Source organism: Haemorhous mexicanus, chromosome 3 (assembly GCF_027477595.1).
Source record: "Haemorhous mexicanus isolate bHaeMex1 chromosome 3, bHaeMex1.pri, whole genome shotgun sequence".
In the NCBI taxonomy this organism is placed as follows: Eukaryota; Metazoa; Chordata; class Aves; order Passeriformes; family Fringillidae; genus Haemorhous; species Haemorhous mexicanus.
This window is the reverse complement of record NC_082343.1, coordinates 94462047-94488128: the sequence shown is the minus strand read 5'-3', so window position 1 is coordinate 94488128 and position 26082 is coordinate 94462047. Positions and strand designations below refer to the sequence as shown.

Sequence of the window (26082 nt, the reverse complement as noted above, 5' to 3'; positions counted from 1 at the left end):
TGAAGCGTGATGAGTCTCCAGGCAATTGCTGAAAAATTTCTGTGAACCGTATAATTTTATGCACATTTGGAAAACCTTTTAAGAGAAGAAAACTGGAAAAAAACCCAGAGACTGAAAAGACATATTAGTTAAAACATTTTAGAAATACGTGAACATTAGTTGATGTGGTATTTGGCTACTGAATTTGGCTGAGTTGGGTGCTGTCAGTGACAGACCTCATATGAAAGGAAACCCTCTGTTGGCTTAGTAATTCTCTTTGCAAATGAATAACTAGTTGGAAAAGAGCTGGTGGATCAGAGCCATGTGAACTCGTGTCAGCCTGGCCTGGAAGTTGGCTTGAGAACTCAGCTGTAACAAGAGCAGATGGTGTGAATGTTTATGGCTGGCTAGATGTGTGTGTCATTAGAAGTTACTGCACAGGGAAGTATTTTTTCCAGTAATGGATTGAACTAATGCAGGTGGCAGGGAGCAGTTCCTTTCCTATATCCAAGGTTCAGTGTTAATTACCCATTTTATTGCCTTGCTTTCTTTTCTCTGTGGTTCATTGCAGAAGGTGACTGATACCATTTCCCTCTGCTTAATTATGTCACAGTTACTGCATGACTTGACTCTTCAAATTAAAAATGCGCCGTGCAATGTGGTGCAGGGGGGCCGTGGTGGAAAATAACTAGTCTTACTTTCCACTGTTTGGCCATTTTTATGATTGTCTCAGGGTTCTCCAAATCAAAAGGCATAACACACCATCTGGGATGCTGCAGGGGGAATTCTCACAAAAGGTTTTTGAGATTTACAGTACTTTAATTTATTAGCTTTGTATTTTGAATCCACCTCTCAGTATGTCTCATTCTAAACCTGCCACAGGTTTGTCCTGTTCAGTTTTTTGCACTCCAAAAGGTTGTTTTCTGACTGCCCAAAATTACTTAGAAAAAAAAAAATAGAAATTCTTCATATCCCTTTCAGGCAGAGAAAAACAGCCCTGCTTTTCAAAATGCAGTATGCTGCATGAATAGCCAAGTGTGATGGTTTGGGACATCTGAGCTTGGGAAATAAGAGATCATTGTTCCGTGTTTTTTGTTGTTCTAGTTGTCTGGTTTGGTGCACTAATTGCCTTCAGTTCTGGCCATTCTGTTTCCTCAAGAGCTTAAAAATGGAGATATAAAATAATTTAATGTTCTCTGCATGGGAATAGCTTTTTCTATTTTAACTTCTCATCACAGAATGAGGAAGGGGTTTTGAATAAACCGGGTACTTCCATTTCTGCCATAATGAAACGGTAACATGTCTTTCTTTCTCCTACTTAATAACCCTTTGGCCAACATATGGTCTTTGAAGCCATCTGAGATGGTGGGTGTGTCTTGGTGGACTTGGGGGCTCTTCTGAGCTGCAGTGGCCAGCTGTGCTTGGAGGTGCTGAATCTAGAGGAGTGATCAGTCTCTGCTGATTTCTGGAGGTAGCTCTGTATACCTGTGTCATACAGCATTGTGTGCCATGTAAGTAGCCTTGCTTTGTAGACACTTGGGAAGGGTCCATAGGGAAACTCTGAAATGTATCTCTTTTAAATTCTCAGGTGTTCTAAAATGCCCCAGACATGCTAGTATATATGTTAAAAATGGGCTACAATAATAAATTCTTTAAGCAGTTTCTTGGTTAATGAGTGAATCTAGAACTACAAAAATCCTTCAAAGAAATAAAACTAAAAAGTCTTGAGCAGATGTAAATATGATGCTCCTTGTGTATGTGAGAGAAGTCTGGGTAAGGTAAGGATAGCCTCAGTTGTGCAGAAGGAAAAGGATTTGGGAAGGCTGGCAGCCATATATTCTTAAACTTTTCCTGGAGTATTTGCATGTTGATGCTATTTCTCATGCCCTGCAAGGCCCATGTGTTCATGCAGATTTTCCTAGGAAGCATCCCTACTGTTTTCTAGTCTGGCTGAGGCTGTTATTTGTGCTAAGGTTGAAAGGATGAATCAAGGACTGGAATATAAGAGGGCAGAGAAGCTGTGCTAAGAAAACAGCATAGTGATGGTGAGCACTTTAAAGGTTATTTGGCAATCCAGTTTATTTCTGCTTCTTGGTATCAAGTTGTTCAAAAAGCTCATGTACTCATTCTAAGGCTAAAGAAAACAGACTCAGTAGTGATTTCAAATGTACATGCCTGAGCTTTTGACTTGCTGGCAAAGCGTGTCTGAAACTCAGGAGTGTTCCCTGAAGAATCTTCTGAGACAGATACTCACCTGCTGTATGTCTGAAGCTGCTGCTGGTTCCCTCAGACTCACCAGGGTTGATTAAATCTTTCCCTGGATTCTCATACCACAGGTGAATTTTGTGAAGATACTGCGTCACTGAAGCATTCTTGCTTGATGACCCTAAAGTTTGGGAAGGGCTCAGGGGCTTTGCATTGACGTCCAGTGCAGGTCTCTGCTCTGTATGAGGGAGGGGGAGATTCTGCTCTAAGCACAGTCAGAAGTGCCTGTGTGCTACTTTTTTTCCCCATAGCACTCGAACATTTCTCTCGGGTAAGTCCTGAAAGACCCTGTGTTTTATAAAGTGCAGTCTGCAAAGATAGGAAGATGTGCTCGAATGTCTGCAGATCTTTCCTGGTGCCTCGACTGGCACTTCTTTTAGCTTCCCTTTCTTCCAAAGGCATGCTCCGTGTTTCAGATCCCTGTGAGCTGTAGCAGGTTGCTACCTTTGCTTCTCATCCCCCAGAGATTGCCTTCAGTGACTCCATCCCCCCTTTTCTTCTTGCACAACCCCTGGAGGCCAAATTCTTAAAGCTTAGGGCCCTGCTATCCCAGGTTCATTAAAATGTTAATGGCTTTTCTTGTTCCGTAGCTTCTTCTAGACAGGAGGGGCAATGCATACAGTTTCTGTAGTTAATTTAATGCATGCTGATATTCAGGATTATGTATACTATGCATATATGCTGTGTTCTGGAAGAGGTGGTGCAATCCTTTTTAGTATCCCTCTTCTCCAAGAAGAGAAGTATTGTTTGCCTTTGACAAATACTAAATCCTCCTCGCTCCACTGATGTGTTTTTTTCACAATACTGCATGTTCCTTAAAATGCCCTGAAGGTGTTAATTTAACTGTTGTATTCTTATTTGAAAGAAATTTCTATCCTGTACACGCTTTTCTTAACAGGTGTGCTGTGGAAGCCAGGTTTTTTGTTTCTAATGTCATAGACCTTTCACAGCCATTGACAGATTGTCAGCAGCTTGTTTCATTCAGCTCTTTCAGCATAAGAAGAGAATCACTGGGAGCTAGGATAGTAGGAATTAGGCACTGGAGTGGCTTTCCTACTCTTCCCAGAACCGTCCTGCTGTCCATCCCTTTCTCTGATGCAAGCTGACCCCGGTGCTTTTGTAGGAGAGGAGCTTCTTGCACTGCAGTGTCTTCCTGTGAGTTGCTGTCTGTTTGTGATCAAAGCATGGCAGGCTTTTCTGCTGCTCCTCTTGCTTCCATTGAAAGTGTATACCATGGGCTTGGTCGTGCTAGCCCATAGCATTGGTAGCTGCTCTGTGCTGGCAGTTCTGCACTGACTGTCTGTAGTGACTTTGCAGCTGGCAGCAGGTAAGGGGACTTAGTGTGATCTTCTGTGGAAGTGGTCTGTAACCTTGCAGTTTGGTGTTATGTCCAAGCCCCAAGACTCAAAACTGTGGAAAAGATGCAAGTGTGAGTGCAGTGGGAGAATGAAATTGTTTTTTACCTTATTGGTAGATAGATTATTCCTGTTCTGTTTGCTGATTCAGCTCTCAGTGGAGCTGAGATCCATTACTTTGTGAACTGAGGAGTGATGGGTTTTGCTGTGGCACCTACTGAGGAAATCTGTGTGTGGGCACATCTTGTTAAGCTATATTTGGCTCTGCATGATGCTTGATATCAGACTCTCAACATGGTTCTTTACTATGATAACCAATAAGAATAATCCTGTTTGTTTAATGTGTGCAGTTCATGTTTTACACCTACCATAGAGATGAATTCTGGCTACATGGTGCATTAGTTGCTACCCATTTGTGTAGTTTCTGGTTAAACTGAGCTTATGACTGTATTGATAGCGTGCTTGTTCTGGACACAAGTCTTGTGACATGAGAATTTTCTAATTTCAAAACTTTTTCAGACTTTTTCTGATGGAGGAAAGGCTTGAACACTTGTTTTGGTTCAGCCTGGGCTGGTGATCCAGCTATTTTACAGTGAAGAGATAAGCTAAGTAGGGAGAAGCACTTTCGAGTCTTCTGATCTTGTCCTACAGCCTCACATGGACTCTGCTCCCTTGCCTGGCAGCTGCTGCTGTTGCTTTGTGCCCTTGCCTGGAGTCTGGCTGTCCACCTCTGCTGCATTTCCACAGCATCTGAGCAGAAACTTCCTCTGTGAAGTCCTATTCTTCTTAGCCTGCCACCAGCTGCCTTAAAATGAATGTGCTAATACAGGTCTGGTGGCGAATAGCAAAATCTAGGATGCTAAGAAATAGATGGGAATTGATGCTTTCTTGCTCAGTGGACAAGGAAAAAAACCCTAAGCCAGCAACCCGTGCTGGAAGGCAGTATAGTTGACATATGCATCTATTTTGTTAACATATGCAACTCCTGGATGTTGCTTGTTTGCCTTCTGAAATGATTTGTGTCCAAGTGAGTGCTTACAGACAAACAAGATTTGCTCTCCTACTCCTGCATGGACATGTCTTATCTGATGCAAGAAAGCATCCTGTGAATGCAGTTGCTGCAACCCTGGTGTGTACACCTGAAAGTGATGGAACACCCCACCAGAGACTGTTGTGTTTTGTATGGTGGTAGAGTAACTTAAGTGTCAGTCTGCAAATAGGAACTGAATAGTAACTGCATATAGTTGGAATAGTAACTGGTTTTTGGTTTTGTGGGGATTTTGGGGATTTTTTTTTTTTTTGTGCTGATGAAAGCAAGGCAGTCTTGGAGATAAGAGAATTCTTTGCTCTTTTAGATGGTTGCTTGCTAACAGTTGCATGTTTGAGTTTTGATGTTGGGGTTTTTTTGACATATCTAGTTTCTTGTGATGTACCTTTTCTTTGTATTATCTCCTGTTTATCTCTTGAGTTTAGTTTAAAATTTGTGCTTTAAAACATCATCACTTTAATATCTTACACATGAGGTTTAGGGATCGATGTAGAAAGGAGCATATTAGGGAAGAAAGAAACACCTACTGCAAATTTCTTTTGGACTCTGGAGCTCTGCAGAGTGCCTCAGACGTGTAGAAATTCTTACTTACTTTGAAGAAATGATGTAAAAGTGAATCTGATTTATGAATCTGTGTTACTAAAATTAATTTGATGTCAGTAGGTTGGAGGAAGAGGAGAGCTTTATATGCAGCAGGAGAAGTAAGGTGAGGAGAGAAATTACTGGACCATGTCCTTGCACAGGGCTTCTCATCAAGGAGAGGGAAGAAGCAGCAAGTGATGGTTGTGATTGAGAAAGAGATGATAAATGAAATCTCATGATAGAGTAATTTAATTAGAGAAGTCTAGAAGATGTTATTTTTAAATGGATTACAGAAAAGTGGATTTTTCCATCATGGCATGTTCTGCCAGATTTAACTGTTCTTTCTGATGAGACTTTGCTAATGCACTTATGTGTGCATTTAGCAATAGTGCTTTCATACAAAGTCAAAGGAAAGCTGTGGAGAGGAGCAGGCCAAGTTGAAGCAGAAACCTTAGGCCTGTCTCAATTGTCAGCTGGAGTGTTAAACATCAGACAGTGCATATAGGAGAGATGTAAAATAAAGACTTCATTTTCTCGATAATCTGGATTGGAGAGCATAAAAAGGCAATCTGCAGACAGAAGTTGTTAGTTCTGGTATTCACAGATTTCCTTGCGTTTCAGTTTCTATTTTATTGAGAATGTAAGATGACATGACAATGAAGTTAATGAAGAATTAGTCTGGAATAAATCAGGAGTTTGCTGTTAAAACACTTAAAACCTTTTCTCTCATCCACAGGTTTGTAGGTAGAATACTAGTTTTCACATTTTTTACTTTTATTTCTCAGACTAAAAGTATTTAATTCCTGTTATCCTTGAGGTCCAAGGTGGAAATTCTTATAAAAATATCTCCATTAACTGTTCTGATTAACTCTTGACTGGCATGTATAAGTGAAAAGGTAGAATACATAAATTTGTTGTCAAACATGGACACTTCCACTCAGTTCACCTGGAACTATTGTTTCCTTGTGATCTGGTCTTACAGCTCTTCCCTCTCTCTCCCCCCTTCTTTTTTCCTCCTGTTTCAAATTTATAGCTCCTGATCTCTGTTCCTGCTGCTTGCTGCAGCTGAGAAGGATAGTCTGTTGAGTTACAGCATGCTGTCTGTTCAAAACCCCAGCTTGTTCTTATGTCCCTGCACAGTTTTCTTTCAAGTAACATGTCTAACATAAATGTATGCATGAAATGCTGTTTTGTGAGGACTTTGTCCCTGGTGCTTCTGGTGTTTTAAAAAGGGATATTTCCAGAAGCAGTGAGGAGGAGAAATGAGACATGTCTCTTCAGTTTCTTGTTAATTATTCAGTAAGGAATTTACTTGAGCAAATGCAACCTGAACCTGTTGGTGAATTTTCCTTAAAGCTTTAAAGACAGGTCTTGAAAGAGCTTTATCTCTTGTGTGTTATATATTCTCAGCTTCAGAGCCTGAAGAAGAAAATGTTACAACCTGTTAAAGAACCACTTAATCTCAATAGACCTTGCAAGAGCCACATGACTCCTGTCACATTGTGCCCCAAAACTTGTAGCACTTCGTTGAAAGATGTTGATTTCTTCTGACTTCAGGGCTAGTAGCAGAGCCTTCTGGTTTTAAAAAAAGGGAAACCTGTCTGATCAATGTCAGTGTCATGATCTCAGTATGGAAATGGAAGGAGAGGATGAGTAACCTTCCTCCATCCCTTCCCTCTGCAGGATCAGATGCTTGGAAGCTGCATTTGGCTGCTTTTGGAAGGGTGGAGAGGTGTGGTGGGGACATTTGTGTCACAGCAGCCTGCTCAGCTGGGCTTTCCAGCTGGAGTGCCCTTCAAAAAGACAAACAAATGCTTGCAGCACAAATTCCCACTTGAAAGGTATTTGACAAAGTGGGCAGTTTCCTTCCGTGTTTAGTAGAGGGAGGAGAGGTGGAGAGCAGGACTGGAAAACTGAGCTTTTCCAAGAGCAGGCTTCTCAGGGATCCCTCTGAGAAGGTGGGTGGCACAGAGGAGCCCCCCTGGAAGTGACAAGAGAACCTTCAGCTCCTAAATCAGGCTCCTTTGAATTGAGTAGTGTGGCACTTATTGCTTCAATGGACCTTTGGTGTGTGTGGGTGTATGTGTAAATACCATAGTTGATAATGTATATTATATATGGGAAAAGAGGGGGATGGGAAATAATCTGTGTATTGAATTGGATGGATGAGCCCTGGTTTGCTGCTGGTTCTCTTTCCTGAGGGATAATAGTGCATGGATTCATGTCTTTGAGTCTATAATGGGCTTCCTTGGGTGTAAACTAATCAGCTGTTAAATCGCATTTATGAATTACTAGTAGTTGCTAAGCAGTTAAAGGTGTTTTGTCTTATGTAGAAGTGTCTATATACCTCTTGGTGGACTTTCCACTACCACCAGGTAAATCAGGTCTGTTCAGCTCATTCTGGCTGGGGTGTATGCAGTGTGCCAGCTCCAGTGCTCCTAACACACGGTGCTCTGTGTTGCCTTTATAGCTGGAAAATATGACTGCATCCAGTAATTGCTCCCTGAAGGACTCTTGAGCGTGGTAAACTCTCCCTGAGGAATGTGGTGCATCTCTCATATCTGAGAATTCAGCAAAGTTCTTCAAAAATACTTTTTTTACTTTTAGTCTTTTACTTGAGAGTCACTGTTTGAGTAGCTCTGGTCTGGCAGCCCTGTCGCAGCCTAGAACTTTCCTGGCCATTGCTGTTGTGATATTGATTAGGTGTTGGAAATTATGTTCAGTATTGCAGGATGTATAAAGGATGCTGTCTGTACTGTAGACTTTGTGTAGATGGAATATTATCAGTTCTTGAAATTTAATATAGAATGCTGGAAAAAAGTGCCATACAAAAATTTTATCAGTTTAAAAATAACCCTCCCAGCCATTAGAGGAAGAAATGTGGGGGAATGTGGATTGAGTGATGTAACTGTTATAAAAATCTTAAAAAAAAAAAAAGGGATGGGGGGATGGGGGAGGAGGAAAGGATTATCATCAGTCAGAAGGATTTTTAGAAGTAATTTCCTTATCTAGGCAGTACAGAATTCCCTAGTGTCAAACTTACTTCTAAAGTTACTTGTACAGGGCTTGCTAAATTGTTAGCAAAATCTTGTGCAAACTGTAACAACAAACATATAAACATCTGAAGAGGTCTTTTGAATGGAGGAGGGGACACATGCCCTCTTGTAGATATGACTGCTGAGCTTGATTTTGATCCACTGCTGCTGCCACAACTTCATTTCTGCTGTCAGTGTATCTGTACTGTCACACGTCACAGGGCTTATGTTTGGTTTATGGCTTTATTATTAGCAGTGCTGCACAATCTGCATGCCAGAACATCTGGGGCATCATGTAAATGCAAAGCATTCATCAGAGTGTAGCATTAGAAGAATCCTAGATATTTAAGTAGGATTTGAGCTGGTTATCCAGCGGTGGCAAGAAAAGTATTCAACCTTACTGTTGCTGATATTGGCAGGTATGTACATGTTAACGTCTGTAACAAAGTCTGTAACTCCACACTAATGGTGAAAGATTCTTAATCCATAAAGTGACACAAGGACTTCTTTATATATTTTAATATCCTCTGTTGCATTCCAGTTGATTATGTCACTGGTTTTATTATGTACTTTTATCTTCTTTGCTACAATGATCACTCAATTTTTTTGTCATATAGTAAAATGTGCCTCTTCTTTTCTCTTCTGAATTCATTTATTCAATGCAGTGTTACACTAGTCTTCACACATAGTGATACAGTATCTTAACTTGTGTTTTGCTTGAGAAATCTTTTTAAGACACTTGGCAATGAAAATGAGTTACATTTCAACCTTTTTGAATTCAGTAAATGCATAATGATCCTCGCTTCAGAGAGCTGCGCTGAATTTTTGTCCATCCTTTTGTCCAGAAAGGCAGAGGAGAGAAACGAATAGTGAAAAAGAATCAAATGAGGAGGAGGAAAATGCCCTTTACAAAATCAGAGAGTGGGTAATATTGGAAAGGATCACAGTGGGCCATCGATCCAACCTCCCTGCTCAAGCAAGATTGTCCTAGACCACATTGCACAGGATTGTGTCCAGTTCATTCTTGAATATCTCCAGGGAGAGTGCTCCACAACCTCTCTGAGCAACCTGTTTCAGTGCTTGGTCACCTGCACAGTAAAAATCTTTTTCCTTGTAGTCAGGTGGAACTTCCTGTGCATCAGTTTTCATCTGTTGCCTTTTGTCCTATTGCTTGACAGCACCAAGAAGAGCCTGGAAACCTCCTCTTGCCACCCTCCCTTCACAAACTGATAGACATTGATAAGTTCCCCTCTCAGTTGTCTCTTCTTGAGGTGAACAGGCCCAGCTCCTTCAGCCTTTCTTTGTAAGAGAGGTGCTCCTATCCCTTAATCGTCTTTTGGAGCTGTTTCAGGAGCTCCCTGTGTCACACTGGGGAGCCCAGAATGCGACACAGCTCTCCAGGTGTGGACTCACAGCTCAGTGAGTTCTCTGTGCACCTGTCTCTGTCCTCTGTCCCTTATTCAGTCCGCACCTACTGAGTTTGACTACAAGGTTATTGTGGAAGATAGTGTCAAAAGCCTTGCTAAAGTCCAGAGAGACAATATCCATTGGTCTCCCCTCATCCATCCAGATAGTTGTTTCATTATGGAGGGCAATAAATTTAATCAGGTGTGAATCCATGCTGACTATTCCTGCTCACCTTCTTGTCATCCATTTGGAGGGGTTGAGGTGAAACTGGCAGGCCAGCAGTTGCTTGGATCCTCCTTCTTGCTTTTTTTATAGACTGGGCTGACATTTGCTTTTGTCCAGTCCTCAGACACTTCTCTTCATCCCCATGACCTTTCAGAGATGATCATGAGTGGCCTGGCCGTGGTGTCCACCAGCTCCCTCAGCATGCATGAGCATGCACCAACAGGGCTCTTGGACTTGTGGAAGTTGAGTCTGCCTAGGTGTTCTCTAACCCCATGCCTCTTGTCCATGGAAGAGTCTTCCTTCCAACATCACTTTACCCACATCTCCTGGGTCAGAGATTATGTGAGAGAAACCCACAAAAAAGAAATTTCTCTTGTTTTTGCTGTGTCTGTTTGCATTTTTTATTGAAAAATTTTGCTCATGTAGTGACTTCATAGTCTGGGAAAGCACATTCTATTTCCAGAACAGATTCAATAATTTTCAAATGCATCCAAATTATAAGCAGTGCCTATACTGTGTTATTACAAATGGTATCTCATATTTATATTAGAATAATTTTTTCCTTAGCTTGGATGATTGTTGGCTTTTACAGATAGTATCCAAGACTGTTATAACAGGAAAAGCATGTCAAAATAGTTTTGGTAAGAAGGCATATTTTTTGTGTTTTGTAGTCCATCATACAGAAGTACAAAAGAAACTATTTGCAGAATGGCAGTGAAACTATATTTTGGTGGAGGAAATCAGTAGTGTGATTAGTTTTAGAAACTTCTGCATTGAGGATTTATCTTCTGCTTTATATGTTGCATTTTTATGTGTATCTATTTTTTTCCCCAAACAAATTAGGATAGTTATTTTTAGTTCAGCTTTACTTTTTGTCATTTGCTTGTTGGTTTGTTTTTAATCAGTGTGTATGATTGTCATGCTAAAACTTGGATCTCTGTGTGAAAGGGTTGTGTGTGTACATAAATGCATTGTAAAGTTTGTGGATGCTGGCTTGGTTGCAAAGAAATAAATAATTCTCCATCCTCAGAAGCTTTGAAATAGAGATGTCCCTTACAGAACATTTCCAGCTACTTCCCAGGGAAGAATAGCATGAAGACTAGATAGTGGATGACATTTTTTACTTGCTGTTGGTTAGCCAAGTTCAGTGTCCGTATTTGTTGTTGCTGTAATGCAAGATAAAAGTTCCAGTGTCTATTTGACTAGATTTAGATGAGATTTTTGAAGAAACTAACTGCTGTGAGGGTAATGAGGGACTGGAACAGGTTGCCCAGAGAGGCTGTGGATGTCCCATTACTGGAAGTCTTCAAGGCCAGGTTTGATGGGGTTTGAGCAGCTGGGTCTAGTGGAAGCTGTTCCTGCCCATGGCAGGGGGGTGGGACTAGGTGATGCTTTCCTACTCAGACCTTTCTGTGATTTTGTTCTGAGTTGGGAAGAATTCAAACTAGATGCTTTTGGTGAGATTACCTGGCAAGAGATGAACCTGGTGAGCAGGTTCTTTCTTCTTTTCTACACTTCTTTCTCCATCACATCTCTTTTGGGGAGAAAATCTGAACAAAATACGTAGGTAGTCAATTCTGAGTTAGTCAGCTAGGTAGGAAAAGAACTAATTTCCATTTTTTTTTTTCAATGTATTTAGATCAGGCATGGCTGGTGAGGTCAGTGGAAATAGCCAAAAACTTTGAAACAGAAGTCCAACCTTTACTTAAAATTTTACTTTTTTAAAACTAATTTCAAAATCAATCATAAAGATTAATTTTGACATTCGAGGAAACAAAAATATTTGTTTAATTTTTGCTGGATCTCAGTAACTGTAAACAGGTACTTAATCAGAAGACTCACAGCCTGTTTGTGGATATTCAGTTTGCTGTGAGAGTGCCAGAAGACAATTTTATTTCTAAGATGTACTTGACTTGAGTAGATATATGTGCTGTATTGAAGTTCCTTGAAAAAAATCCACCTGTTTTCTTCTACAAATATCTCTGCTTAGTTTCTGGCAATCTGAAATGGTGTAGTTATGGTAGCACTTATTTGTGACTTGTTGGTGTAAGTATAATTTTCAGATTACTTGGCTTTGGTGTAAAGGAGGATGTTTCTGCTCCATGAGTGTAAGTTACTCATGGAGAGAATTGCACATTCTCTTCCTCTTTCCACTGTTTTCCTTTCCCGTGTTCCTTCTTCCACTAGAGAATGTGGGCATGTATTGATCAATTCACCAGAGGCTCAGATTATGACTGGTTCTTTAGGGTAGCCCTAGCATATTGGTTGTCTGATTCTTTTGATGGGCAGAGTCTGATAAAGACCAGTCCAAGGACAGGTCTGAGTAGCAGGAAGATGAACATGGAGCAGGAGCATGGGGAAAATGGGGTGTGAAAAAGCACAAAATGGGTCTGCGTCTGTAGTTCTGTACTTGGACAGGGAGCAGTCTTGCATGTTGAAATGTCTTGAAAGATAGCAAGATAACACCTTGCAGTAGTGAGTTACTTACTGACATTAAGCAATAATTTCAATGCAGATGCAGTACAGTTGCTGACAATTTTTTCCTTTTTTTTTTTTCTGCAGATATTCCTGAAATACCGGAAAGCATCTCATTCTGCAGAGCACTGCAGGTAGCAGATTTCAGTGGCAATCCACTGACTAGGTAACTTCACCTGCTTCTTAGTATATGACATACCAGAAACATATTATTTCTGTAACAAGTTTGATTTTACATAATCCCTTAGAAATTGTGACCTAGAGTGTTTGCCTCTTGCAGGGACTGTAGCAAAAGTTCAGATTTAAAAAGTGATGTGCATCTTTCTGTGGGTGGGGATGAAATTTGTTAGACAACCGGAAAAATCTGACTTGGTAAATCTGATTGTCTATAAAATGATTTTCATTCCTTTTCTAAAGTGCGTAAGAAAACCATGTTCATATGTGGGAAAGATAGAGCAATGGTTAGAGCCCATGAATTGGCACAAACCCAGGTGCCTGACGATTTGGAATAGACTTTAGATCAGCTGCTGCAGATAATGGCTTTTACTAATGATTAAAGCTTGGACTAGCATTTCATCACCCTCCTGTCAATTGGGACACAGTGACATGCAGTAACATGAGGCAGAAATGCGCTGTGTTTGTCAGTGGCTGCTGAGTCTGCTGCCAGCCTCTGTTCTGAGCAGCTGAGGTTTGGAGGTTATGCACGCTTCTAGTATGGAAGAGGAGTTTTGTTTACATTTCTCTGTTCAATTTGCTAAAGAATTTGGAATTTATCTAGTAAAAATAGGAACTGGCAGGGTGGAACTGGCAAAGAAGAGGTGATTTGCCAGTTAAAGCCTTGGAATACTATTTGGAGAACTATTTCTTGAAGCAGCCGTTGCCACAGAGCTCCTTTGTGATGCTGAGCAAGTCACGTAAGCCAGAGTGTTCACAGTGGGTGCTCACTGACCTGCTTTGCTTTGTACTGAGATGGCCAGATACTTGCAGGGTTGGCTGCCTGGCTGGACTGCTGCAGTGCTAACAAACAGGAGTCTGTAAGAGCTTAAGCTGCTCTGGTGGTTTTGCAAGATTGCTTCTCCCACGTGTACAGCTCAGATTCTTCAGAAGTGTGCTTTGAATATTGCCCATAGTGCCTCCTAAGTTCTCTGAAAGTCACATCACTGAGCATTAAAGAGACACTTGTGATCTTAATCCCCGTGGCTCTGTAGCCTATTTATATAGTGAGGGTAATAATACCACAAAAATCCAGCAAAGCAAACTGAGGCTGAACTGATGTTTAGATACACAAGTGGTGAGGGTCACTGAGCAGCTTTTTTCCAGGCATCAGTTGCAGTGTATAAAGCTCAGATCGGTGTCCCGTGGTATTGAAATCAAAAGTGTCAGTAATAGTGTTCTAGTTACCCTTCTTCATTCATTCTGTGTGCTCAGTAAGGCCTGAGGCCTGAGTAATGTGTTTCCTTAAACAATACATGTAATGCACAGCTACATCTTTGTGGAATTCACAAAAAAGTTTTTCAGTGATGTTGAAATAGATCTCATAGCTCCCTGTTGATAATTTAATGGAATTCTAAAAATTCTTGATAAAGTGGCTCCGAAGCATGTGCATGTCCTGGAAAACATCACTCCAAGCAGTCCAAGTTAAAAAGCACAGATTCCAGGAACTGTTTACATATGGTTGCCAGGTATTTCTGTGATGAGATCCAGAATTTCAGTTTTACCTATGTAAGAGCATGTTCGTTTTTGCACTGATTTGCCCAGTCAAAGTGGGAAAGTCAAATAGTTATTTTTGTGTAATATTCTAGAACATTTTTTTAGCCATTGATTCTTGTCCTTATTTCCTCTAAGCTTAAGAGCCAGTTGGAGATCTTTGCAGTCAATGTCCTACCTCTAACAGTATGCTGCCTCGTTGTCAAACTTAAATTACTGATGAAACTGAGCATTAAAGATGGCAGACCATTTTTCCAGCTGTTTTCAGATTATTTCAGGTTTATATATTATTTATATCAGTAAGAAGCAGATGCATTTATTTATATTTATGCATATGTATAGATTTATTTTAGATATGAAGTCCACGGCCTGCTGTAGAGAGAATAGAATAGTTCTAGTTGGAAAGGACCTACAGTAATTATTGAGTCCAACTACCTGTTAACATCAGGGTGAGCAAAAGACAATCAAACTATTTAACTCCAGTCTTAAACCTCTTAAGAGTCTAAATGGTAATGACTGGTCCCAGTGGAGCTTTTGAAGCTCCATTTTGATGATATTGAGCATCTTCTGTTAATAAGGTCCAGAATATGAAGCAGTGCAGTACAGAACTGATCACATGAAAACTCCCTTTCACCCCACACTGTAATTTGCCTTTTTCCTTCTCCCCATCCCCCCTGTGCAGAGTTGCATTTGTTTGTTAATGTGTCTCCATTTGACGAGTTGCCTGCAGGTCATACCATGTGCCTTGAGCTGGGTGATGGGGAGAGCAGGAACCAAACCAAATGCTACAGCTTGATCTTAGGTTGCATGCTCTGGGGGTTGAGCAGAAGTTGAGTGGCTGGGCCAGAGGCTTCTGCTTCTTTACCTAATTGCCCCCCTTAGCTCATCCTGTCTCTTGTGCAACTGCAAACTGAGCTTCTTGGTATGGCCAGCGAGCAGCAAGTGGCACAGGAGCCCCTCAGTGTGAGGGAATGGAGAGCCATGCCTTGCAGAAGGCCAGCTGGGTGATGGACCTAAAGGTTTTGGGAACTTTGGAAGTATTCTGCATGTGACTGCATTTTATAGTATAAGAAGGGGGCGTTAACATGCTGTTGTGCTGTGAACCAGTAAATGTGAAATGCTGTAACAGCAGAACATTGTCTTCATAGTGAACAGCATGTTTCTTCAAAAAAGCAGCAATTGAAGAGCAGCCCAGCAGCTAATACAAAATGGCAATGCTGTAAGTGTGTATGTTTCTGGAGCCAGAATAAGAATAAAATTTAATCACTTTACCATTTGTTTATACAGGAAAATTACAGTAAAAAAGTTTGTGTTTTTTTTTTTTAATGTGTTTGATTTTATTTTTCAATTTTGTTAAAATGCTAAAAATGTTTTCAAGCCCTATAGCATTTTGAAATTGTAAATTGGATGCAGGGAAGAGAGTGGTATGTCACCTGTTCTTTGACAGAGAATAAACTTTAAAGTCCCTAAATCATGGGTAATTTTAATGATCCTTGGAATTTTCCTGAGAGTCATGCTAGAATCTGGGCTTTGCTCCCTCTGTGTGTATTTGCTAAATAAAGTCTTACTCCCATGAAAGAGAGTACTTTTGGAAGTCCTTTATTTGAATTAATATCTCCACAGGTTGCCTGAAAGCTTTCCTGAATTGCAGAATCTGACGTGTCTTTCAGTAAATGACATCTCTCTGCAAGCACTACCTGAAAACATTGGGAAGTAAGTTCTTTGCACTTTATTACTTCTTAATTTTTTTTTCTTTATTGTTGCACTTCTTGTATAAATGACTCACATAATTGTGTTTAATACACCTATAAAATTATTTACAGGTCTACCTTTATTTTTTCTCTTCTTTCAAGTTGGAGGGATCTGTTTAAAAAAACCCTAAAAAATGGCATTTTCACTTGACATCAGCTGGTTAATGCAGAACTTGTAGTGTGTATGTGTACAGTTCAACTCTGTTCTTTAGGATTTAAAATAAATTGGAATTTTAGGTGCAAAATTAATTCGGTGTTTTGTCATGCTGATCTGACCTTTTGCTTTCCTAAGCAGACCATTGATCCATTATTGTGAACATGTCAGATGGCTTGCAGCTTAGCTCAAAACAGGCAATTGCTGGCACAAGAACAGATGGGTAAAAGCTGGCTGTGATCAGGATGGAAATTTAGAAGCTTCCTAACTAGCAATGGGAGCAGTCTGGTTTTGAAAAAAACTTCAGTGGGAGCTGTGGAGATGAAAACTCATAGAACAGCTTTTAAGATGAAATTTTATATGTTTTTAAGATGTTTGTTCACTTTGGAAGGTAGATCAGCATTGCAAGGAGAGACTTTCACAGTGGATACATGTGGAAAGTGAAGTGAGCAGTGTTTACATGCCTCCTTTTGACTGAAATAAGCATCCACACTGGCAGATGGGAAATTTCTTTCCCCTTAGTGGAAGAAGGGTGTCTCTTCCAATTTGAGGGAGTAGTCGTAGTTCCATGTCTCCTCACTTAAACATATGAGAATGATTGATTGTGCTGATTCAGCTCAAAGGCTCATCTAGCCCAGCTTCCTTCTGCCGTGTCCCTAAGTAGATGCCTGGTGAGATCAATGTGTGTGTGTGTGTGATGACTCTTTTTTCCATCCCCTGACTGTTTCTGGTTCAGAGGATTTCCTGAGCTTTGGATTTTGGTTTGTCTAATTGATAGTCCATAATGAATCTGTTTTGTGTACTTGTCCAGTTTCTCCTTGAGCATATGTAGACATCTTTAGTATTCTCTCCGGCACACAACTATTACCCATTTTACTGGTTTGGTGTTAGTTCAGTAAAATCCAGATGTTTCTAAAGAGAGGAGTCCTGCAGAAAGGATCTTAATCATAAGAGCTCCTGCAATGTAGTCAAGTTCAGACTGGCATTACTTTAGCCACTTCCCATGGGTATGAAAGCTCTCAACTGGCAGCACACCAGCTGCAACAGAAGTGGAAAATCTCTTTTGAAACCTCCCGCAAGCACTAACAGGTACAGATAGTGTGTGCCCAGTGACTAGGGCAGAGTCTTGCCTAAAAATTGCATGGGCCATGTTGTGATATTCATACTGTGATATATTGTGGTATTCTTCCTTCACTGTAAAAGTTCACATAATTTTTCATGCAGCTTTTTCAGCACTGGCAGCTAAGAAAAGGCCTGTTCAGGTTTTGCTTTTACTGAAAATCAAGGCAAAAAAATTGGGATCCTGCCTGATTCTGAAAATAAATAGAAGAAAACATGACAAGCACAATTCCCAAAAGCATGCTGTGGACTGCTGCTTTGCAGACAGTAGCTGCAGGAAGGCTGTTGGCTTCCCTGAGAGCCCCCTGGCTATGGTGGCTCTGGCTTCTTGGTTGTTCTGCCTCTCACTTGGTAGTATGGCTGGTGATAGTCTCTCTTTTGGAGCAAATGACTGGAACCAGTCATTTTTGTGATGTTGATATGTGGAACTGTGCAAGAAAGGTGAAAATTTGCCTCATACTGATCCTAAGCAGTTTCAGTATGAGTTCTCACAGAACAGAGCAGTGCAACCCATCCTCTTTTAAAATCAGTATCTGATCCTTGATATTGAAACTAAAAATATGGCATCCTCACTTGTGCCAGGAAGAGCCACAAACTGGTCCTGGTGGTCTTGGTGAATTCTTATGGAGGGATAGGCTTTATTGAAGTCTGACAGGTCTACTTGGATCTGGGAAGTGTTCCCACATTAGCTGTTTAGAATATGAATATTGTATTTTTACAAAACCACTTTAATCTCATTAGTAGAAACTTTTATTATCAGGTTTATTTTTTAAAAAGCAGAAACAGATGTGTGGGGCTCTTGTTTTTGCCTTATCAGGTATTCAAAATAGGTGGGAATATGTTGGGAAGTCAACAGGAAGCTTGGGCTGAAAATGCATGGTTTTGAACTCAGGAGAATGATAATTTTGCATGAGGGAAACTCATGGGATGTCCACCCAAAATGTAACTGTTCCTGAAGTCTGTTGAGCAATGTGCAACAGAGAGATCCTATCTTGATTCCAGCTTGAAATTATTGGGAGGTCTTGTAGTGAGCTGGAACTGCAACCTGAAGTCGTTATGGATCACTTCTGGGAGTGAATTTTACTGACTTTTTAGCATTAGATCTATAAGTAAGAAATTTTCTTTTTCAGTCTGGCTACCAACACGTGCAACTGTCCTATTTTAGTTGCCAAAAATTTAATCATTTACTGAAAGTGAATTTGATGGTGCTGTCGATCGCCTTGTATTTGGTAAAAGCAGTGGAATGCTCTGTGGCTTTTCCAAAGGTAAAACCCACAAACTTGTACTTGTTCCTTCCTTTGTTCTTCTTCATCTGCTGGACCCCATTCCCCCAGTGCTGGGAATTGAAAGGTAGTGCTAATTTTATTTTTCTGGCTGAGCAGACTGAGTAAGTCTGTAAAAGGTGTTTGGATATGTTTGCAAATGCCTTATTGGAGTTTCAGTATGCTTTGGATAATAATGCATATTGTTATTTGATGGAATAGGCTGGACCAATGGGCTCTATATGAGATCTGCCAAATAGCGAGCCAATATATACTGGTATTTTTTCTACTAGAGTTGGACTCGTTTGGGGAAAGATTTGAAGTCCCTGTGCTTGCTGCAGGTCTTCTGGCCACTAAAGTATGGGGAAACTTGGAGAAAAGCATCCTGATTGCTTACAGTCTTATGGTGCTGTCTAGGAAACTGCCTAGAACAGCCAGTGAAATCTCTAACTCATCTTCATGTTGTACCGAGATCAGTATGTACTTAGTGTCTCTCCACTTTTTTTTTTTTTTTTTTTTTTTTAAGCTACCTACTTATAATCTTGTGGTGATGGAAATTTGCCCTTAAAGCAGCAAAAGCAATGGCAAATCTTTTACAAACAGCAATACTTTAATGTTAGTAAGTTCTTACTAATGGCAGATAATAGACCTGAATTGCCTTGTGGCAAACCCTTACTGGAAGTGTGTCTTCCTTGTGCATTCAGATCTCCAGTCTGTTTTTCCCATGGTCTGATGTATGAGTGCCAGAGTTCTTCTTCACTGTCCCAGGCCAGTCTCTGAACTTGTTCAAACTGCTGATATGTAGAGTTCCATCAGTACTTTCACTGTGCTGTTAAGTATTCTTCTGCACAGATCTTTTATGTTTTTATTTTCCTTTGTATTGCCAAAAGGAGTATTTTTAAGTAGTTACAACTGGATGTTTAAAGAACATAGGCAAGTCTTTCCTTGAACCTTTTGTCTTTCCTCTTGCTTGTGCATAGCCATGCTCTGAGTATGTCAGCTTTTCTTACTCTATGTGACCACTTCAGTCTGCTTTCCTGGCGCTGTTACGTGTGCTGTTTTCTCTTGCTGGATTAAACCTACTTCTTTTAAGCTCATGTATTGTTTCAGGGCTTTCTAGAAAGATGTATGATGAACACAGGACTGGATAACAGCCTAGATCCTAATATTACCAGTGCTACTTTTTCTGTTTCTCTGTGATTTGTTCTCTTAACTCGTGGTTTGGCTCCAATTTGGAGTAAAGCAGTGAATGCTGCTGCATGGGAGATACTTAAGCTGATAATTAGGTGGGTGCAGATTGGAGCAGGACTTGTCCTGTTGGCTAGTTGAACCATTTGGAGAAACAAGTTACACCATTTAAGCTGTGAGTAGGAGGAGTGTCTTTTACAGCCTTTCTCAGACTAATGAGAGCAAGTCTAATTTCCTTGCCTATTCTGCAGGGCCGTCTGTGTCTAGAGCTGCCCAACAAGCAGGCATAACCTGTTCCTCCCAGCGTGGGTAACATTTAGGAATTTCCCCTTGCTTCTAGGATTATTTTTCTTCAATACTTCCTTATTCACATAGCAGCCAAAACCCAGGGCATGACTTTTTCCTGAAATTGAAAATCAGAGTATTTGTACATAAGGATATTTGAATAAATTGAGATGTTTGTGAGGCTTCCTAGGGCATGTCTTATAATAATAGTATGAATATTCCAGCACCTTTCTTGTGCATATGTGTTCATTCTGTAGTGTTGGCTGCAGGCCACGGTAATATTGGCTTTTTCCTAGTAAAGACTGATGATTTTAGTGATCTGCATAGTGGTCTTCCGGCTTAATGTCTAGAAAGAGAAGAGAGATTGTGTCAGCTTTGTGTGTTTGTTATTTGTTTGTGGTTCTTAGGCTTGAATAAGATCCAGGTACCTTCTTTGGAAAGCCTTTTATGTGTCTGTAATATTTGATCTAGCACTGGACTCTGAAAACAGTACTTCATGAGGAATTGGCCTTAGCTGAAAAAACAGTCATTTCAGCATGAAATGCATATCTGAAAAAGACAGTTATCTGTCACATTCTCTAAGGGTGGCAAAATCAACTCAGTTCTTAAACGGCTGAAGCAAAGGGCAGGGCTTACTAGTGTATTTTAAATTATGATTGAAGACCTGCTGCCCATTGGCACACCAGACACCTAACTCATATCCAGTTTTTAGCTTTCACCATTTTTTCAGCAGTCTTGTCTGTGCCTGGGAAAGATAAAGATTACCAGATTACTTTTTTTTTTTTTTTTTTTATGTTAAGTTTAAAAGTAAAAGATTATTCATGACTGGCAGGTAGGTTATTTTGAAAGTTCCCTACATGGCAGATGAAAAAAGCTTTCCTCTGCTATACACAATCTTTATTCTTCCCCTAAAAATATACAGATGGTCTCCTACTTGGACATGATTTCAAAATCCTGAGGATTCAACAAAAGATCACAGAAATATAATGATTTGTAGTATCCCCGTCATTCACAGTTTCCCCCTCCCCCTCCACTCCCTTTTTTAAAGACAGTTGCACAATCTGTGATGCAAGAAAGTAGTGTAGCTTTATTTTAGCTTCAGAAACTTTTGATGCGGGGAGGGGTGAACTTCTTTAGATGTGAAGGATATTCTGATGCTGATGACTGATGAGTCTGGTTTACCCCCAAGCTGCAAGCAGGCTGAATGGATCTGTGGAACGTTACTACTGAGAGGGAATTACCAGGTAAGCAGAGATATTTTCCTCTTAACATTTGCAGCTAGCAGGTAGAATGCTGAAATAGGCATTTCATTATGAAAGTGAACATAATGAAAAGAATAGAACAAATGTTACTGTGCTTTAGGAGCATTGTTTTGCAGAAAGATTTGTTACAGGCATGCTTTTCAACAGTCATGGAACCACAAGTACCCAGAGATTTCGTGTTAGTCACTGAGGGTGATGGTTTTGCATATATATGTTTAGTTCTAGAGGTTTCAAAGTTTTCATCAGCTCCTGAAACAGAATCTCTAATGTTGATCATGGAAGAAGTAGCTGGAGAATAAAAGATCTTCAAAGGCAAGGGTGAGCTGCTCAATACAGATGGTCCAGAAGCAGATCAGAATGGCATACTAATCCTTAGAATGGGTTCTCGGGCCAGTCCGTGCCTGTGTTTTTCTTAGTGTATGCCTGGATGTTTCAAGTGTAGATTATGCATCTGTAGCATCACACACAATGGAAAATGTTCTTAAAATTGTGTGGAACAAGACAATTTAATTATCTTTTCGGGTTTATCATAATAATGTCTCATTAACATGGAGTCTTACATGACAAGACGGAAGTGATGGGGAAGCTTATCTCACAAATAGGAGGAGGACTATATGTAGGTGGTCTGGCTAGGCTGATATAAATAGTATTAAAAACTCCTACTGTGGCTTAACTGAATTTAGCATGGCAAGAAATATTTACAGTTTTTGTACAGAATTTGAGTAGGTAGAGCATTCAGTGTTAATCACAGCTGGTTGGTAAATGACAAAACTGAATGTTAAGGACTCGGAAGTTTATTTCAGGAGCACTAGCAATGTAATAGTGAATGCAGTGCCATCTGGCCTTCAAATAAGAGATGTTGCATCCTTTATGTTGCACAAGAAAAAGATTTTTAACATATATGTAGCAGTATTTTTAAAAAGTGAAATAATTCCATTTTTATTGAAGTAATTGAAAATAGATGTTGCATTAGTGGACAATATTTTAAAAACAAAAATTTTGTTGTAATAATGGGCTGACTTAGCCTTTTCATTCCATTTCAGTAGTCTTGATAAGCAAGTAAGACCAATTTAGACTATCACTCTAACACATTTAGGGAATTCTTTGGCCATAAACTGTGGAACTTAATTTTAAAATTTGAATGTGACTTGCACTATTGGCCATCTATTGAGGCTTTCCCTCCCTTAGTAGCTGATAACAATGCCTTTTTATCCTGTTTTTACTTGTGGAAGATCTGTAGCTTTTTATGAGCCAATTAATGGTATTGACAATTCAATTCAAGTAACTGACTATGCAAATGCACTTTTCTCTGACTTTCAGTCAGAGAGTCCTTTCTGTTAAGATCCAGGATGACAAAATCATCAACTTCACTTCTTTGGTTCCTATTTAAAATCAGTCTTTGGAAGGAGTATTTCCCCACCTAATTTGTGTCCAATTCTCCCTGCTCTGTAGAAATTACAAATGTTAATAATATAATCCTTAATTTCAGATACTGTTACAAGAATTACTTCTAGGCTGCTGTTCCACTTGCCAAACTCTAAGTGGACTGCTACAGAAAGCCTCATGCCTTTCCCCTGGATGTTATACATGTCAACTTGAGAGGAAAGAATAGTGTTTAATTTAGATACAAGTTACATGAAGTTACTTTGCCTTCAATAAGGAGGAGAAGGAAGAGGAAAGCTTTCAAAGATATTTCTGGAAGAATGGTCTTTAACCATACTGGAGAGACAAAATAGCAATTTCATCAAAACCAAATCTAGTTACTTTGTTTTCTGGTTACTTTTCCAGTTTCTTTTGTATTCCGAGGTAGAACCACAGGACTTCATGTGTGTGAAGATCAGTTTGTTTCGAAGTAAGGAAGTGCCCTGAATTAGGAAATTAATGCTTCCTGTAATTTCTAACTCATCTAAGAATTTCTGGCATTCACTACCTAAGGATTTGCATAGATCACTCTCCCCTATTGCATGGTTTGGGCAGAAGGTCTCTTTTTCAGTTGTGTCAGATTAGTTTTACAAAAGTTCATCAGTGCTCTTTTTTATCATTCACATTGTAAAACAAGTTTCAATGAGCAAAAAGTAACCAAGGCAAGACTATTCTACTATTTGTAGGTTGCCATTTAATGGATGTGAATTCTTATGTGGCCAATACTGCTTCTGTTGCATTGGAAATGCAATTTCCAAAAATGATTCAAAAAATCCACGTGGAGCTGGTTGTTCAGACACAGGGAACAGTGGCAGGTACAGTAACTGGGTGAAGTAAGGCAGACTCAGGGAAGAACTGAAGTGGAAGTGGTAATTAACTCTGAAAATGGGTACATGCTACAGGAGCTCTTAGAACAATCCAACTTTAAGCACCTAATTTGATAGAGTGGTTTGGTTTGGGGTGGTTGGAAGAGACCTTCAGAGATCATCTAATCCAACCCTTCTGTTGTGGGCAGGAATGCCTTTCATTAGATATGGTTGCTCAAAGCCCTGTTCTATCTGACTTTGGCTTCTAGGGAGGAGGCATCTGCAGCTTCTCAGAGTGTCCTGTTACAGTGTCTCACTGCCCTCATTGTAAAAAATTTCTTCTCGTGACTGAAAAATGCCAACTCTGCAAGCCTGTCCTCACAGGATAGGTGCTCCAGTCCTCTCATCATTTTTGTGGCCCTCCTCTGGATCTGCTCCAGCAAGACTGTGCCTTTCCTGGGCTGGGGCCCCTGGAGCTGGATGCAGTGCTCCAGGTGGGGTCTCAGCAGTGCAGAATAGAATCAGTTCGACCTGCTGGCCACACTGTTTTTTATGCAGACCAGGATGATGCAGTTGATGTAGCCGTGGGAGTTTGGACATTTGGTCTTTTCAGGGTCTGTGTGCAGTTGAGGAAACAGTCAAGAGAGAAGAGAAAGAAGTTGTTTTTGGGAGTGACTTGGAACAGGAGCCTATCCCAAAGGTATATCCTGTACCTTCAAATACTTAGAGTCTGAGTAAGTGGTGTTTTGAGAGCTAGCTAGTTGTTGATTAACTCTGTCATTTTCTTGGAGAATAAAAGCTGCTAAACACCAGGCTCTCAGTGCATTGTTGATCTGCAGCTAGAAGCCTTGTGGGATGGGAATGGCTTACTAGGATCCTGTCACATGAGTCTGTAGTCATCTAACTGGTGTGTCTTGGGGCAGGGTCATACATGTTTCTGATAGTTTTATTTGGCCAGTGGGTATGGGCTGGAATATATTTAAATATGGCTAGTTTAATCCATTTTTTGCCATTGTCAGAGTACCACAATTACCTTCTGTCTTGGAATACCCTTAAATAGACAGAGAAACCATATTCCTTTTCTGCACAAAAAAAAAAAAAAAAAAAAAAAAAAAAAAAAAAAAAAAAAAAAAGACAGTAAATTGCCTAGTTTAGATTCCTTTCCTTCCCAGTTTACTGTCATGATGGATGTTTCAGTATACCCAGGCAGGGTATCTAAGTACCAGTAATCTTCAGATGCTGGCCCAGTGAACTGAAGTCATTTGGAACTGGTGCACTGGTCAAAATGTGGACTAAATCTCCCATTTCTGTGTGCTGCATCCTTGGGCTGTATTCTGTAGTCATTGCTGCTGCACAAAGAGTGTAATATTCAGAATCAATACTGTGTTCTCACCTTACATATCCTTACTGTGCAGGACCTTATCTTATTCCTTATAAATATGGGGGCTATGCCCACTCTCCTGTCTTCCCCTTCTTTCTGCAGTTTTACAAATGGGAGGAAAAATTGCATTTGGGATTTTATATTCCCCCAACCAGCTGAAACTTGCTGGAAGGGGTGTGTATTGGGCCATGGATTTCTGCAGGTGCTTTAGATCTTCATCTCTTCCAACTTTGCTTCCTTATTTCCCAAAGCCTGTACTCTCATCGTGCTGGCTCAGCTGTGTGCTGCTTTTGACATAAGGTGAAAAAATATAGCTTTTATTAATCAAGAGAAGGGCATTGTTCAGGTTTTATTGACTGAGCATCTTCAGCTTTTATATCAATTATTTTTTGTCATCTTATCTTTGATTTCTCCTAGCTTTTCCCACATTTCTTTCCACTTCCATAATTAAAGCATTTTCTTTCCTCCCACAAGGAAATAGTATATGTCTTATCATGCTTCCCAGTGCCTCTCTCAGAAACCTTTGCTGGTCTCTGCCAAGGGCTTGGAGCTCCTAGTCTTTTTGCAGGGACTGTGATAGAAATGGAGTGTGTGTATTGTGCTGTCTATTGTTACTCTTAAGGCTGACTTTCTGTCCCCATGGATAGAGGAATATGCTGCAACTGTCCCTCAAGGTTAAAGTTCTAGGATAAATTCATAGCAGTTTTGTATTTTATAACTTTAAAAATTAATACATTTAATGTCTGCTGTACACTGAAAGTGTAGTTTCATCCAGAGTAATTGCAGAACAGCTGTCTTTTTTTTCCTCCTGTTTTTTGTTTTTTTTTTTAACTTCAGTTATGTTTTTAAACCTATTGCAGTAAATCTCTGTTGTTTAGAGAGTCTTCTGTCTGTGAAAAGGTTGTTTTGTGGAGCATGGTGGTGCTGATAATCCCGTTGTAATCAATCCAAACGGACTTGCTTTGGAAGAAAAAGAACAACAGGCTTTGTTTCTGGTTTTAGTGGATGATTCTAGTCTACTTTTTGTTTTAGAGTAGACTGCTGCAGTTGATGAAGGAATATTTGTAGTATTCCCTCTGTAGATTGTGTTGAATTGCATGTTTCTCTTTCAAAACTTGACAGGAATGATCAGGAAAGACACTTCGAGCATTTTCATCTACTTTCTTGCTATTAGTTTTGTTCTCAGTTACTGATTTCACATCCTCTTTGTTGCTCTAGCTCACACAATGAATACAATATCTGCAGTTACTGTAGTTAGATTGCTGAACAATTATCTCTGGTTTATACTGAAACTGACATTTTTATCCATGTTGTACCTTTGAATTCAACTTGGTTCCAGCCTTACACCAGAAGTCCTCTGGAATGCTGAGATGG

The 26082-nt window shown here is 40.1% G+C and overlaps 1 protein-coding gene across 1 annotated transcript in view; it reads left to right on the top strand.

Moving 5' to 3' along the window:
- Positions 1-26082, top strand: part of LRRC1 (leucine rich repeat containing 1) — a 68789-nt gene that overhangs the window by 16720 nt on the left and 25987 nt on the right. Inside the window, exons 3-4 of the mRNA XM_059842729.1 lie at positions 12459-12537; positions 15702-15791. Coding sequence (XP_059698712.1) covers positions 12459-12537; positions 15702-15791 — 169 coding nt within the window. The remainder of the gene's footprint in view (positions 1-12458; positions 12538-15701; positions 15792-26082) is intronic.